This window comes from Fundulus heteroclitus, chromosome 1 (assembly GCF_011125445.2).
Source record: "Fundulus heteroclitus isolate FHET01 chromosome 1, MU-UCD_Fhet_4.1, whole genome shotgun sequence".
Lineage (NCBI taxonomy): Eukaryota > Metazoa > Chordata > Actinopteri > Cyprinodontiformes > Fundulidae > Fundulus > Fundulus heteroclitus.
The window spans coordinates 10,383,665-10,398,324 of record NC_046361.1 but is presented as its reverse complement, the minus strand read 5'-3'; the positions used below and the strand labels follow the sequence as shown (position 1 = coordinate 10,398,324).

Below are 14,660 nucleotides of genomic sequence, written 5' to 3'. Positions count from 1 at the left end.
GAAAATCAAATAGTTGTAACTTTTTTTTATCATTTCAGATTTTTCAGTAAAGTTGGCAGTATTAATAAAAAACTTGAAATCAATTATTATGATTTTTGCTTTAATAGCAAAGCTTGTCGAGATAAAACACACAATTTCATCCTCCAAGCATCTGTCTGGCTGGTTGTCTTCTGGATCTGCTCAGATATGGAGGACCAGCTCTACCATATTTAATAAATACAGAAATAAATAAATGCTCAATAAATAAATAAGCATACAATTAATTGGCAGCAAAAATACAATAAACAAATAAATATAGGTAGAAATGTTATTTTACAGTGAGACATAAATGTATATATCTCTTTTAATTAGCTTCTTTATTTAATCGCCTTTGTAATAATTACCATATTTATTTATTGTCCATTATAATCTTCAACTTTATTTATTAATTACTTATTTTTTAAGTATTTATTTATGTGCATGTTATAATATTTTTGTCTGTTTTATTCTTCCTTTGTATTTTATTTACCCTATTTATTTCTTCAATGTTATTTATTTCTGCCTGTCCTTTTTACATTTCTGTCTGTTGTTTTTACATTTCTGTCTGTCGTTTTTACATTTCTGTATGCATTTCTGCCTGATTATGCAAATGAGGAGGGGCTGTGTCTTAAGGGCTCAACATTCCTACAAAGCACCCAGACACTCTGCTACATATGGTCACATTTATATTCCAGATTTGTTTTTCTAGGTTTTCAAAGGTGATCGTAGTCCCATTAAACCAGTCCAAGCAGCCTAATGTGAGTTTTGTACTGAAAGTAACCATATGGAAGTTGCAGAATGCGGCCATACGAGAACTGATACTAAAAAGTGGGACATTTCAACCATGACTGACTGGTACACATGGGAAGTTGATCGGTTCGCCAGTGTTATGAAGAATCATTTCATGCACCGTTGCATGAGCAAGTAAGAGTGAATTGGACAGAGATCAGAGAAACAAGAGACTTAATAAAGGTCGTAGGAGTGCAAATAGATAAGGATATGGATATGAGAAAATGGAATGCAAATCTCCCAAAGATTCAAGGAAAGATGCTTCAGGGGAAAGACAGACAACTTTCCTTTTCTGGCAAAGCCCCTGACTTGAAATCTGCCATTATAGCTCCACAGGCTCATTTGGCAACCATTCTTCCAGTCCCACACAGAGCAATGGTATCGCTATGGAAAATAATGTTACATTTTCTTTGGGGAGGTCAATAGGAAAAATTACTAAGAGAGACCATGAATAGACCCTTTGAAGAAGTTCCAGATAGACGATGGAGTTAAATTAAAGCAACGTCTGTGGTCCCAGTTTTAAAAGATTGTCTGGAGTGGACAGCCCCACAGAAGCAGGATTTGCTAGATTTTGGATACTGACAATGTGGGGCGAACAGGATAGTCTAAACACGCCCTGGTCGGATCAGAACCCAAGTATTTATGAAACAGTTTTTAAAACATTGCACTGTGGTTAACAACATATGGCACCAGCAACTATTACCTGAGCCAGGAGAGGAAAAGAGTTTCTCCCCCCTGAACAGAATGACACTGAAGACCTTACAGAAATGACATGGATTAATGTTAATAATAAATACCTGTCCAATATGCATAAAGATCTGGTATTGCAAGTAGTGCGTGAATGTTTACCAGGGTTTTTGAAGAAAAAGGAATTGCACCAGAAGCCCTCAATGTCTGAGAGCAAATTGTGGAGATGACGAAATGGTCGAACACTTGTTTGGGAGACGTAGCTTTGACTTAAGAGTGTGGTCTTTAATGCTACTGTGGTGGAAAGAGTTATACAAAGGTGACTTAACATTTGAAAGAATAACATAGGACCTGTTTACGGGAAACTGATGGAGGAATGAATACCGTTGGTGGATGATAGTTAGCTGTATGGAAAACTCACTTTGGAAAGCAAGGAATTTAGTTTTTTTTAAATATGAGATACCGGAGAGGACAGGAATTAAAAGTGTTGTTAGAGCTTATATGTTAAAAGACTCTCTTTGTAAAGAAAGAAAGTGAGAGAAAGCTTCTGGTGTGTACAGTATCAGAAGCATACCTGGTTGTCTGTGAATATTATGAATGCAAATTCAAGTAGGATCTTTGTTTAACCTTGTTACGTAACTCTTGCAAACATAATGTGAACCTTTGTTTTATTGTTGTAATGTTTTCCATCTTGTCTTGTGATTTAACCCGGAAAGAACCAATAAAAACCTTTGAAAAACTCAAACTCTAAGAGTGAGATAGGTGAGCTTCACATAAAAAGCCATACAACTCTTTTTACTTACTGCTGCAGCTGTTAACCAATTTTAAGCCTTTTTGACAACTCGAAGCAGCCTTGGGACTCTTTTCTAGCCTTTATTTCCTAAAATAAATGTTTTTTTAAGAGCTACAGGTCACTGATCTTGTGCTTTATTTAATTAGCACATCAATGGAAATCCCAGGCCAGTTATTTTATAAATGGTCAAAATCAAACATCTATGTTATTTGGACACACTGAGGTGACATTTAAAGCACAACATTTCTGATCTTGTAGAAGTGCATCCATCAGTCGGCTGTTCTGATGAGGCGTTCAGGAACCCCGGGTCGCTTTAATAGCACCCTTCAGCACGTTTGGGGTCTGGTGGCGCTCATCTTCTTCTTAATACTCCATCGTTTGGCTACTGGATTTAGGTCAGGTCAGTTTGTCAGCAGAGGAAAACAAGAAGGGCTTTAAAATGTCTAGGGAGACAGCGGCGCCAAAGTTGGACTTGATAAAACTCAGAGAACCAACAGCAACAGATGTTAGTGTAACCCATGTTTCCTGAAAGAATTTAATTTTTTGGGCCAACTTCCTTCTGAGGTTGCTTCCTATAAGTCATGGGGTTACGTGTCACTTCCACTCCCTCTCCCTCCACTGTGGCTGTGGCAGTGATCTGTTGGCAACCAAACAATCACAAACTCTGATAATTTCTGCATTTGCAACAATATTTCAGAAGTCAGTTTTTGTTGTTGTTGTTGTTTTTTCATGGACTGAAACAATTCAAGTGAAAGTGGCGAGCTCCCCTGTACTACCTGTGTTAGTTATGGAACCTGTTGGTATTGTTCTCTGGAGTCTTGGAGGGGGGGTTGCATTTGTGGGACTGTTTATATTTCCTTGTGTTTGAACAGCTTCCATTAAGTGGATCTTGGCCAATTTCATCCCCTTTCCTCCTTCCTGTTAAACGGATTACTTTTTTTGGGGGGAGGAATTTTGCAAATTGATCAAATTTAAGACAAGAATGGTAGTCTACATGAACCCCCAAATTATTGTTTATTTTGTTATGTTTTTCCCCTTAATTTGGTTGTCAATCTTTAATATATTTTCAATTCAAATCTTATATTTGTGTCCTTGTTTTCATTTACAAATCAGGCTCCTTAAAGAACCATTCTCTGATGCTGCTAAATGGTCATCTTTTGTAACATAAGGCAGCCGTAGTGAGATTATAGTCCAAGTGCGTTACATTAGGGACTGTTAGGGACTGAGGGACTTTATTTTCCCTGTGAAATTGTGTATATTTACTTTTATCACAAAAAAGAGGTCTTAGTGTGCGTAAGCAACAGTCCAATTTTCTATATAGCCCAGACAAGATGCTTTTAACTCTGTTTCTTGTTCTGGAGAGTTGTACCTCATTTTGTGGCTACGTCTGTGTCGTGGTACCTCTCAAAACTTGTGGATCTCCTCCCTACCTAAACTCTAATAATGTTTTTCTTTCCACCCAACTTTTCAATAATATTCCTTGATGTGACCTTTTGTGGCTCACCCCCCTTGTTACATGTGTCAAGTATTGTCTGTGTAAAAACTATCAAGTCTGCAGTCTTCTCCATAGTTCTGTAGGCCACAACATCATTTTTCTGTATTTAAAATCTTTGTCATTGGTTTTAAATAATTTTCTGAGAAGCTGGACCTTAGGTTTCTTTAACTGTACACCATGATCATTAAAATGAGCAGAAATAAACCCAATGTGCAAACGATCTATGTGGTTATATGAGTTTGACGTTTTGAAATTAATTTGTGAATTAAATTACCTTGTCCATTATGTTTGGCTGAAATTGACCTGTATCGTTACGATTTTACACTTTTACTTTCCACACAATGTGTTTTATTTATTTATTTATTTATTTATTTATTTATTTATTTATTTGGCTTTTTAAATTATTTATATTTGCAGGGTGTCATCTCTGTTGATTTGGGGAACATGATAATTAAAAGAAAACATACAATCAAAAAATTAGGCAGTTAAAACGGACTAAAAAAAGGCACTTTTTAAGGGCAGCTGGAGGCATGTCATTACTCCCCTCTAGTGGCCAACATGTAGTACTACAATATGATACTTGCACCTCTGCTTGTTAGCGAAATCCTTGTTATCGTTGAGTTTTTTTATGTAATGATTTAATTCTAGTTTTAGATAAAACTTTTGATTTAGAATTACGCATGACATTGTTGAAAAGAGTATAAATCACTAACAATGACAAACTGCGAGCTCTTCATTGCTGCTGAGTCAAGCTGGTGTAAATTATACCGGAAACAGGTTGGCTCATTCACACAAATAACAGCACCTTGATTCGCGTCGTTACATTCGCTGACTTTTAAAAAAATCTGACATTTTCACTCCGAACATAATATATTCGAGTGCCACATAAAAAAAATATTAAGTTAATTGGCACTCAGATTGGGAGCAGATATCTTAATCTAAATGTTTATTCGTCACTTCCTGTCTCGTGGCTGTCTGCCACCAGCTTGACGCTGAGGTTTTTTTTTCTTGTATTGTCTGCTAGCCGCTCCGTCTCAAAGCAAGGTGACCCACCCAGCTACCTGTTACCTGCAGAGAGCGGCACGTGTTGGGGTTGGGTCGCTCCGCCATGTAGCATAACAAACATGGCGGGTGGTTTATGTTCAGAAGGCACTCCCTCCGCTGCAGAAAACAAACACAGCTAGCTTACGCTGATGGGCAGCTTCCTCCTTTGGGAAGCCTCCACATAGCAGCTGTCTCCAGGCAAACCTGAAGAACCCACAGGTAAGAGTTTCTCTTCTTAAGGCCGTTTTTCTTCACCTCCAGAAGACATTCAGTGGTATGATATTTTCTTATTTTGACCAAACTTCCTGGAGCTCGGTATAATTCTGCACCTTTTGGGTTTATGTGAAAAGGTGCAAATCCTGTCAAATTGTTTTGTGACCCAAAGAGCCGCGTTGGTTCAGCGCCTCTGAAGTCAGCCAGGATCTCGTTGTTTGATCGCATTCTGATTTACACATTTAGTAGAAACACAATATAATAAATCTGGCAGGGAAGTGATCCTGACCGGAATCAGATCGAGTGAAAGTTCTGCTTTAGTCTGTCTGAGAGGCTCGGCCGCCACCACGACACTTCAAGCGTGATTTCCAGCGCGTCTTTCTTTCCAGTCTGGATTGGGTTCAGGTTACAGCCAAGACTGCTGCGTGTTTTCTAGGGTTTAACGTGACAGTGTGCTGTGCCTCTGATCTCACTCCTCAGTGGTATCAAAGTATCTTCAGGTGGATACTCTGTAATCCCAGTTCTTGGTGTTATTACAGCTGCAGGGATGTCTTCACCAGCCTTGGACGACCAGAAGTGTCAATTGTTGCTCATGTTCCTTCACAAAACACCTCACTCTCTGTCCGATTGGATGCGGAGCTTCTGTGAAACACACATTTTGTTAGTCTTGCCACAGATTTTGTATTACAGCTGGACTTTGACTGGGCCGTTGATCTAAATCCTTCCCCTTAGTGTTGACCGTGTCTAGGGTCTGTGCTCATGTCGACCTCTGCCAGTCTCAAGTCTTTTATGGCCTCTGAAGGTTCTTGTCCAGGGTTGCTCCAGTGTTTAACATCCATCCATCTTCCCTTCATCTCTGACCAGCTCCTCTGTCATATTAAAAACAATAAAAAAAAGAAAAAGTAGGGATGCACCGATATGAAAACTAGGACAGATATTGAAATCTGATATCAATATTGCGGTTATGTCCCTTAACCTATATTCACAGCTAAATGGGCTTTACTCGTTTATTTCAAATGCCTGGATGTTTGAGAGCAACATCAAACATTAAAGTTCCCCCTTTTAGAGAAAACCTCCCGGTCAACATAAGCGAACATTGACTGATATCGATGTTAAGGCTGATGCATCGTGCGTCCCTAAAAATAAAAATAAAGTGTCCCTGCAGCTCCAAGGCAAGGCAAGGCAAGGCAAATTTATTTATATAGCACAATTCAGTACAAGGACAATGCAAAGTGCTTTACATGATTAAAATATAGCAAAATAAAACAGAATAAAAGCAAGTAGGAATAAAATGTAGATAGAAATTAGAACAAAGAAGTGGTGATTCAATTAACTAGAACAGTCAAAGGAAATCCTAAACAAATGTGTTTTTAATCTTGATTTAAAGGAACTCAGGCTTTCAGCACCTTTACAATTTTCTGGAAGTTTGTTCCAGATAAGCGGAGCATAGGAACTAAATGCTGCTTCTCCTTGTTTAGTTCTGGTTCTAGGTATGCAGAGCAGGCTGTAGCCAGAAGACCTTAGTGGTCTCCAGGTAGGGCCTAGGATTTTTCATCAAAGTGTTGAGGGCGCTTCCCATTTTCTGTTGTTAAATATGTGTAAAAATGTGCGTCCTTTTTCCTCACATTATTGTGACGCTGCTTTGCGTTGGTCTGCCACATAAAGCCGGGGGGCAGCATCACAGCCAGGTATGGATCATTTAAGGGGATGTGAATACGTTTGGCGAGGCTCTGCAGTTACCAGCATCCATTATTTTTGTGCGCCGGAACAATTTGTTGTCACAGTACCAGCTGGGCCGCCGTACCTATCCGCTGTGCTAATGTTCTGGCTGCAGCTGTGGGGATGGAGCTGTGCTAGGAGAGACATCTGGGTCCAGATCTACTCCAATGTAAACTTAGTTCTTCCTGGTTTTCACTGTGTTACAGGCAGCAGACTCCAGAGAGACTTCTAATTCCCCGGGCTCGTCAGAAGATGGACTAACCAGTCACAGCCATTTATCAGCTGCTTCCCTCCTCTCTCATTGACTGCTGGGCCCCTGAGGCCCCCCCACCCCCAGTCAGCAGGTGAGATGCAGGGCAACGGCCACGCAGGCAGGCAGTCCTTATGGCACCTCCTGTCGCCGTTCCGCAGCCGGCAGGAGCGGGTGGTCCTGACGCGGAGCGAGAGCTTGCCGGGGGAGCAGGTGCTGAAGATAACGGTGACAGAAACCACGCTGATTGAGACCGAGTCCGGCGTGTGGAACTGGCGCTCCCTGTCCTACCTGGCTCTCTGGTACTTCTTCAGCTTCTGCACCCTCTTTCTCAACAAGTACATCCTGTCGCTGCTGGAGGGGGAGCCGAGCATGCTGGGTAGGAATGATGCTTTTCTTGTTCTCTTTTATTTATTTATTTTGTTCTTTTCAGCAATGCCTGAATTCTTAAACATTAGGCCAAAACGTCTAACATCAACTCTGTTTGTGTCTCGTCACAAGCGGTGAAAAATAATATTCTTGGCCATAAATCTGTTGTCGTATTACTCAGTTGTGTTATAACCTGTGATAATCAGTAGCTGCCCTCGGCTCTATCCGTTTCCTCTCGCTCCCCTAGGTGCCGTTCAGATGCTGTCCACCACCATCATAGGCTGCCTGAAGATGTTCGTCCCCTGCTGCCTCTACCAGCACAAGTCCAGATCTGAATATCCGCCCAACTTCATCATGATCATGCTGTTTGTTGGACTGATGAGGTGATTGCTTTTGTCTTTAAGCCACATGAACACTCAGAAACTCTGAGGACGTCTGAATGCGCGCCGTGCAGAAAACGGCTGACTAGTTTTGAGTCGCACACCAAGTCGAGTGCCTCGTTGAGCTGCGTTTAGAAATGCAGCCCAGACGTCACGCGGCTCTGTCGTCTCTGCTCTTCTTAGGTTCACCACGGTGGTTCTGGGATTAGTGAGTCTGAAGAACGTGGCGGTGTCGTTCGCCGAGACGGTGAAGAGCTCGGCGCCCATCTTTACTGTGATCATGTCCAGGCTGATCCTTGGAGAGTACACAGGTGAGCAAACGTGTTCTAAAAATACTAATCCTGCCGTTGTTTTTGTTTTTAGCTCTGACTGCAGTATTACTCATTTTTCATTCAGAGCCAGATCAGATTTCATTTGTTTGGACACTTGTCACTGAGCCATGGTTCATTTGAGAGCAAAAAGGCCATTGAAACCACATAAATATGGTGTTAAACCAGGCCTGGCTTAGCATGTTGGTATGACAGGCTGTGCCCCAAATTGGAGCATAGCGCTATTGATGGACAGTCGAACAAACTAAATAAATTCAGATGGTTAGCCAGATCACTCATGACACAGCGCTCCGAGTCAGAAATGGTGACGTCTGAGAATAGTTTAACATTCAGGCCTGGTCACACCAGCAGAGCAGCCAGGAGAAATCAAGTCGTTGGTTTTATCTTGCCATCAGCAGTGACTCATTGGTTGCTGTTTGCTGTCCAACCTGCAGGCCTCTGGGTAAACCTGTCCCTGTTTCCTGTCATGGCGGGCCTGGCCCTCTGCACCGCTTCAGAGATCAGCTTCAACATGCTCGGCTTCTCCGCCGCGCTCTCCACCAACATCATGGACTGGTCTGTAGCTCAGAGCTCGCTTCACAACGAGGGGGGGCGTCATAGTTTTTACTAACCGCACATTTCTTGACCCCAGCCTGCAGAATGTCTTCTCCAAGAAGCTGCTGAGTGGAGACACGTACAGATTCAGGTAGAAGGATGAGCGTCTTCTAATCTACAACACTAGTTTGTTCTCAGGACTAAATAAGTTGTTATTTCAGCCCCCCAGAACTGCAGTTTTATACCAGTGCAGCAGCTGTCATTATGCTGATCCCTGCCTGGGCGTTCCTGCTGGTGAGTAAACACACACTCCATCAATTACTTTGATATGAATTATTGTTGGAGCTGACTAAATATTTAACAGCCCATATTAAGCTAAAGCCAGTAGTTCTAGTTAAAGTCATGCAGACGTATTTTGAACCCTCAAAGCTCCAGATTTGATCACATAAGGAACAGATTATGGGTGCAAGTCTTTTTAACGCGTGTCTCCACCGGCACATATATCTTTGCAGAATATCTGAAGCTCAGTCAGATTGCATGGAGAGCATCCATTTTTTTCTTTACCACAGATTTTTAGTTGGGTTCAGGTCTAAAGTTTAACTCGGCCATTCTCCCTGACCCGTCTGCTGGGTGCCTTGGTCTTCATTAGGGATGGGGATGGTTAAGGACTTACTGATACTACTACTCTTAACGGTACTCCTTATCGATCTGGTATTTTATCGGTACCCTTATCGATATTTTTTTCAATCAGACAAAAGGGTAAAAAAATAAACAAATCAGGATCACTGACTGGTTTATTTTTTTAAACATTTGGAACAAAAGCAAACAAAATAAAAGTACAAAATGAATTTTTTTTTTATAGAAATGGAGCTATAAAACCATTATAGAGAGAAATGTCCACATTAACGAGACAAAAAATAATATTCAAAATAAAGTCTAACTGTGTATATAAAGTATAAAAAAAACTCAATAAAATAATTTCAAGTATTAAATAATATTTTACCTGAATCCAAACTACATTTATACATGTTTCTACATGTATAAATGCATAACATGTATAGATACATCTCTCAAACAACACGGAAAAAGACGCTACACTGATTGCTTGTCTCTTTGAATAAAATAGTGACTAGAGCGTTCTGAAAAGTTGCTAAAGAGTTGGCAACAGTGTTGATGAACGTAAGCGATGCGAACATGTGAGACGTCTTGGTTGGCGTCTCTGAAAAGTTGAGTACAACCTTATAAATCCCGTTAGGAGGACAGATGAGGCTGAAGCTTGTCCAACGTGGCCCCACGGCCGTTTTGTACCCACCCCTAGCCTTCATGATGCAGTTTGTTCACTAATGTTCTCTAACAACATCAGATGAATTTATACTGAGATTAAATTGCACACCTGTGGATTCTATTTTGTTACTGGGAGACTTCTGAAGGCAGCTTGATTTTATTTAAGGCTATCCTCGCAAAGGTGAGCAAACAGAAGTGCTTGCCACACTTTTCAGGTTTTTATTTGTGAATAAAATTTTAAACCGTGTGTAATTTATTTTTCTCGCTTCAAAATGACTCGGATAAAAGCTCAAATAGATGCATTGAAGTTTGTGGTCATAATGTGATAAAATCTGAAAAGTTTGTGCGACACAAGGCGAGAGGCCCTGTTTCGCTCTCATGCCGTTCTAAGTCCTGCACTGATTACAGAGAAGCAGATAAGATAGACCAGCAGGATTTTGTAATACAAAAACATAACGATGATGCTGCACATATGGTTACATCATTAAAATTGTTTTAGCATTTTGACATCGATGGTTGTCGCGCTCTGCCTCCATGTTTCCAGGACATCCCAGCAGCAGGAAAGGACGGGCCGAGGTTCTTGCTCAGTCAGGACGTTATCCTGTTGCTGCTTTTTGACGGCGGTCTGTTCCACCTGCAGAGCGTCACCGCCTACGCCCTGATGGGCAGGATTTCCCCCGTCACCTTCAGGTAGCGCAAACTCCCAAAATCTCATTCAGGGACCGTTTTCAAGCCGGATCCACCGAAAGTTTCATTTGTCTTCAATTTGAAACAGTTTTAAACAGCTTTATCGGATAAAACCTGCCGGGCGCTGAAAAGTGTTCAGTGTTATCTCCAGCACAGCAAAGTCCAAGTGCAGTTTGTTGACGTAGCATGTTCACATGTACGCGCTCCTATTTTTATGCTGTGGTTTAATCCTAATGACCCAGACAAGAAGGAAGGAGAGGAATAAAAAAGACTGGTTCTGCTGGTTTGTTAAGATTTAAAAAACTGATAACATCCATCTGTTAAGGCTGTCAAAAAGCCTAACGGTTACGATCATTCATTTCCAAGAACAAAAGATGGGAGATAATACATTTTCTGGCAAAAACAAGCCAGGTCGTGTCCTTTAGAAATCTTTGATGGGTATATTATCACTGTTCATGCTCATAACGAAAATGCTGCATAGTCATGTATTGAGAGATAATCTATGTTGATGCTGATTCTCATGTCAGGCATTGAAAAATGCAGAATAAAGGGATGATAATGGAGGCAACCATTGAAACCACTTCCTCACTTCTAATTTGGTTTATTTTACCGCGCGTCAGCTGAGTTACAAGACACGATGTGCTGATAGGTCACTGTTGCTCTCATATCTGCTGACTGTCCGCAACTTCTCTCTATCGTTCATCCACAATCAGCACATCCACAAACGTAACAATTATTACGTTAGGCTTTTTTCTGATTGCACTTTAAAAGTTCCTGATCAACATTTTTTTTTACATTTCCCTTTCTTTTTTTTAATTCTGCTTGAGCTAACATTAGTGTCTGGGGTTAAAGGAACTAAAGTGTGATAATGGCACCGGCTACATGGCAGCTGAGGAAGAAGATTAATAACATGTTCAGAACACCGATATTTGTCAGTCATTTATTAATGTCTTATCAATGTAATAAACTATAACCAACCTAGCGGAAGAGGTGATAGCAAGGTATCCAGCGCGAATGCCAGTTAAAAAGGCAAACATCTGTGTTGAAATGTTTCCATTGAGTCGGAGGGAGCCGAGTGAAAAGTTGCCTGAGTGGATCAGAGATCTAAGGGCCTGACATCTTACCCAGGGATTTAAGGGTCAAGCTCATTCTGCCTGTGATTTACAACAGTGGTGGAAATCTTTTTGTTCAGGAATATGTTGTAAATCGTGATTCAGTTCTCCATCTGCATTTCCATTCTCATTGGATACCTTGACTCCCTTTAGTCCAGATAACTGCCACAAAGATACTTTATATGACCTAGCTGTGCAGTAGTTGTGTAAACTAAAGCAGCAGTGAATGGAAGCAGCTGAAAGTCTCACTTTTCTACACTTGATAATTTCGTCTGTTGTGACGTTTTAACGAAGCTACGTCAGTGTAGCTGTCAAATGGTTTTTTTGAAGGCCACTCAAAGGCTACAAGTCCATCTGCTGTTAGTTTATCCCAAAAAGATGTTTAGTAATATAATTTATATAGGGCTGGGCAACGATTAAAATTTTTAATCACGATTAATCGCATAATTTGCCTGATTAATCATGATTAATCGCATTGTATGCACAATCTCCAAGAATGAATTCAAAAGTAGTGTAAAGAGCACTTTTATTTTAATGTTCTGCTGCCATATGAACAAAAGTGTTGTAACATTTGTAGCACTTATCTTATTTTATACTGGATATTTTCAACCCATCTATTGAATTTAGTGCACTAGTTGATCTTTTCTTCATAAGAGAACAGCAAGCACTGCAGCCAAAATATTGCCTTTTTTGACCTGCTGTATATTAGCCAGTCCCTAAGCTTGATGTATCATGAAACTGTTGACCTTTTGGGTTTTGTGGTTTTTATTTTATTATTACAATTAAATAATAATAATAATAATAATAACAATAATGTTATGTTCAGTGTTTTTTCGCTAATCCACCTCTTATATAATAATCTAAATGATTATATGAATTACTTTCCATCTAAAGCAAAGTATGTGTTGCTCATTGGGCTCGACAATAAGAGAAAGCAAGCTATTGCTGCCTCTGATTATCACAGTTAAACAAGAAAAGAAGAAATGGAGAAGGTTGTTTGTTTAATCTCTCCATCTCCAGACCTCTGCAGATGCTTTTACACTGATTTTTAATGACCACACAAGTTGGTGCAATTTTTTTCTGTTACAACATGACATGCTCACATCACTGTGTCAACACACAACAATACAACAGTAACTAGACAGAAACGCATAGAAACATCAGTTAGTGGCTTGATTTAATGTCCGTATGTGATATTTTTTTTAATCGCATATTTTTTTAATCGACAGTGCCCTGTTTCTAAGAGAAGGCTAAAATAAACATAACTTTTATATTGAATTAACTTACCTGGGTTATTGTTGCTAGCGTGGGCCGCTATCCAGTTTTAACATTACAATCAGGCAGTCTTGTAGAGAGCTAAGGGGTTCGATCAGGTAATGACACGGTGTACCGTAATGCTCCAAATACCCATTTAGCGGAGCGGCTTCGTTGCTAACCAAAGTCGTACTTACTCATTTGAACAGATTTTTGAGCGCATTGTGCCACATAAAGTTGGTCAGTAAACACAACTTTAATCATTTATAAGGTGCACTGGATTATAAAGCGCAGCATACATTTTTGAGAAAATTTAAGGATTTTAAGTGTGTCTTATAGTCAAAAAATCTGGTATTTGAAGCAGAAATGTAGCTGTGGTTTTAGAGTCTCGAGACATAACAGTGTACAGGTGGTCACGCTGACTGTAATACCGTAAGTGTGCTCGCCGTTTAAAAACCCACCAGTGACAAGTCTCCCTCTTCCTTAGTGTTGCCAGCACCGTTAAGCACGCCCTGTCGGTGTGGCTGAGCGTCATCGTGTTCAGCAACCAGATCACCCTCCTCAGCGCCGTCGGCACCGTCGTCGTCTTCATCGGGGTCTGCCTGTACAACAAAGCGCGACAGATCCAGAGGCAAACCCTGCAGGCCATGGCTGCCGAGCAGAGCAGCAGACCGCTCCTGCAGGACCAGAACTTTCATCCCTCGCAGGCTAAGTGAGGACCGAACGCTGCACATTCCAGATAAAGACAGTCTTCATGCAGATGAAGTTTGTTTGGCAAAGCTGTCTGCATTCCTGTGGAACTAGAAAAAAAAAACAGTATTTCGTTACCATGTGTCGCAACCTCATGACCACTTTATGAGTCCTTCTTTTTTTTTTTTTTTTTTTTTTGTGTGCGACTTTTGAAGTGGTAAAAAGGAGAAGCTCAGGGAAGTGCTGCTTGGTTCTTCAGCTGTGGTGCAGCAGCGGCACCATTTAAGCTGTTGCAGGTAATGAATGCATCATCTAATGCAAAGTAAAGCTTATTAGGAGTGTTAATGTGTGAAAAGTGAATTTGGTGCCTGGAATATTTGTTGTGTTTTGACTTGACACATTTAAAGGAAATGTGAAACATTAGAGAGCCATGATCTGCATTCTAGGAATGCTTTTTGTCCTTTGTTTGTTTTTTTTCTTTCTTTCCATAACTCTCACTAAGCCAAAATGTAAATGGACTTTCTGACCTCAGTCATGTTGCCTGTCGTTTCTGTACACAGCTTATCTCTTATCAGTCATGGTTTTTACACTCTTTCATCAGGCTCTGTGTTTAAAGATGCAACTTTAACTTAATTTGTGTTCAGATTGACAGTAAGAGAAGGCTGGCTTGAGCATAAATATTTTGTTCACAAGAAACCTTCACTTTTCATTGCTGCTTTTTGTTATAGTTTGAGCAATTTCAAAATTGTACACAGAAACATTTGTGGGTTATGAGACATATGATTTTGTTGTGATCTTCAAACTTAAATTGTTTTAAATAAATATGGTGAAAATTGCTAATTATTAGCTGTATCAGTGGCGTCTCTGGCATGATAAGTTAAGTGGGGCACAAAAACTCAACACGTATTAGCAACAACTCAACACAATTTTTTTTTTGTGATGCATACAACCTGACTTTGATCAATGTTAAATTAAACAGATACAATGGCATAAACCAACACGCTAGAAAATGA

At 40.3% G+C, this 14,660-nt stretch overlaps 1 protein-coding gene across 2 annotated transcripts; it reads left to right on the top strand.

Moving 5' to 3' along the window:
• The first annotated feature begins 4,752 nt into the window (after nucleotides 1–4,752).
• Nucleotides 4,753–14,499, top strand: LOC105925908 (solute carrier family 35 member E2A). Of its 2 annotated transcripts, none has more exons than XM_021316119.2 (9): nucleotides 4,753–5,045; nucleotides 6,972–7,387; nucleotides 7,625–7,760; nucleotides 7,941–8,068; nucleotides 8,521–8,641; nucleotides 8,718–8,771; nucleotides 8,842–8,914; nucleotides 10,449–10,594; nucleotides 13,445–14,499. In XM_021316119.2, exons 2-9 carry the CDS (start codon nucleotides 7,108–7,110, stop codon nucleotides 13,671–13,673), a joined length of 1,167 nt encoding a protein of 388 aa, XP_021171794.2. In that variant the 5' UTR covers nucleotides 4,753–5,045; nucleotides 6,972–7,107; the 3' UTR covers nucleotides 13,674–14,499. The 2 variants fall into 2 exon arrangements, with proteins under 2 accessions (XP_021171794.2, XP_035988746.1); XM_036132853.1 differs by having other exon boundaries at nucleotides 6,965–7,387.
• Nucleotides 14,500–14,660: the final 161 nt, after the last annotated feature.

Bases quoted from the DNA above. Each gene is read 5' to 3' on its own strand.
- LOC105925908 (XM_021316119.2), top strand. From the start codon at position 7,108: ATGCAGGGCAACGGCCACGCAGGCAGGCAGTCCTTATGGCACCTCCTG. The intron at 7,388-7,624 runs GTAGGAATGATG...TCGCTCCCCTAG, and splicing joins GGGGGAGCCGAGCATGCTGG to GTGCCGTTCAGATGCTGTCC. The intron at 8,772-8,841 runs GTAGAAGGATGA...TTGTTATTTCAG, and splicing joins GGAGACACGTACAGATTCAG to CCCCCCAGAACTGCAGTTTT.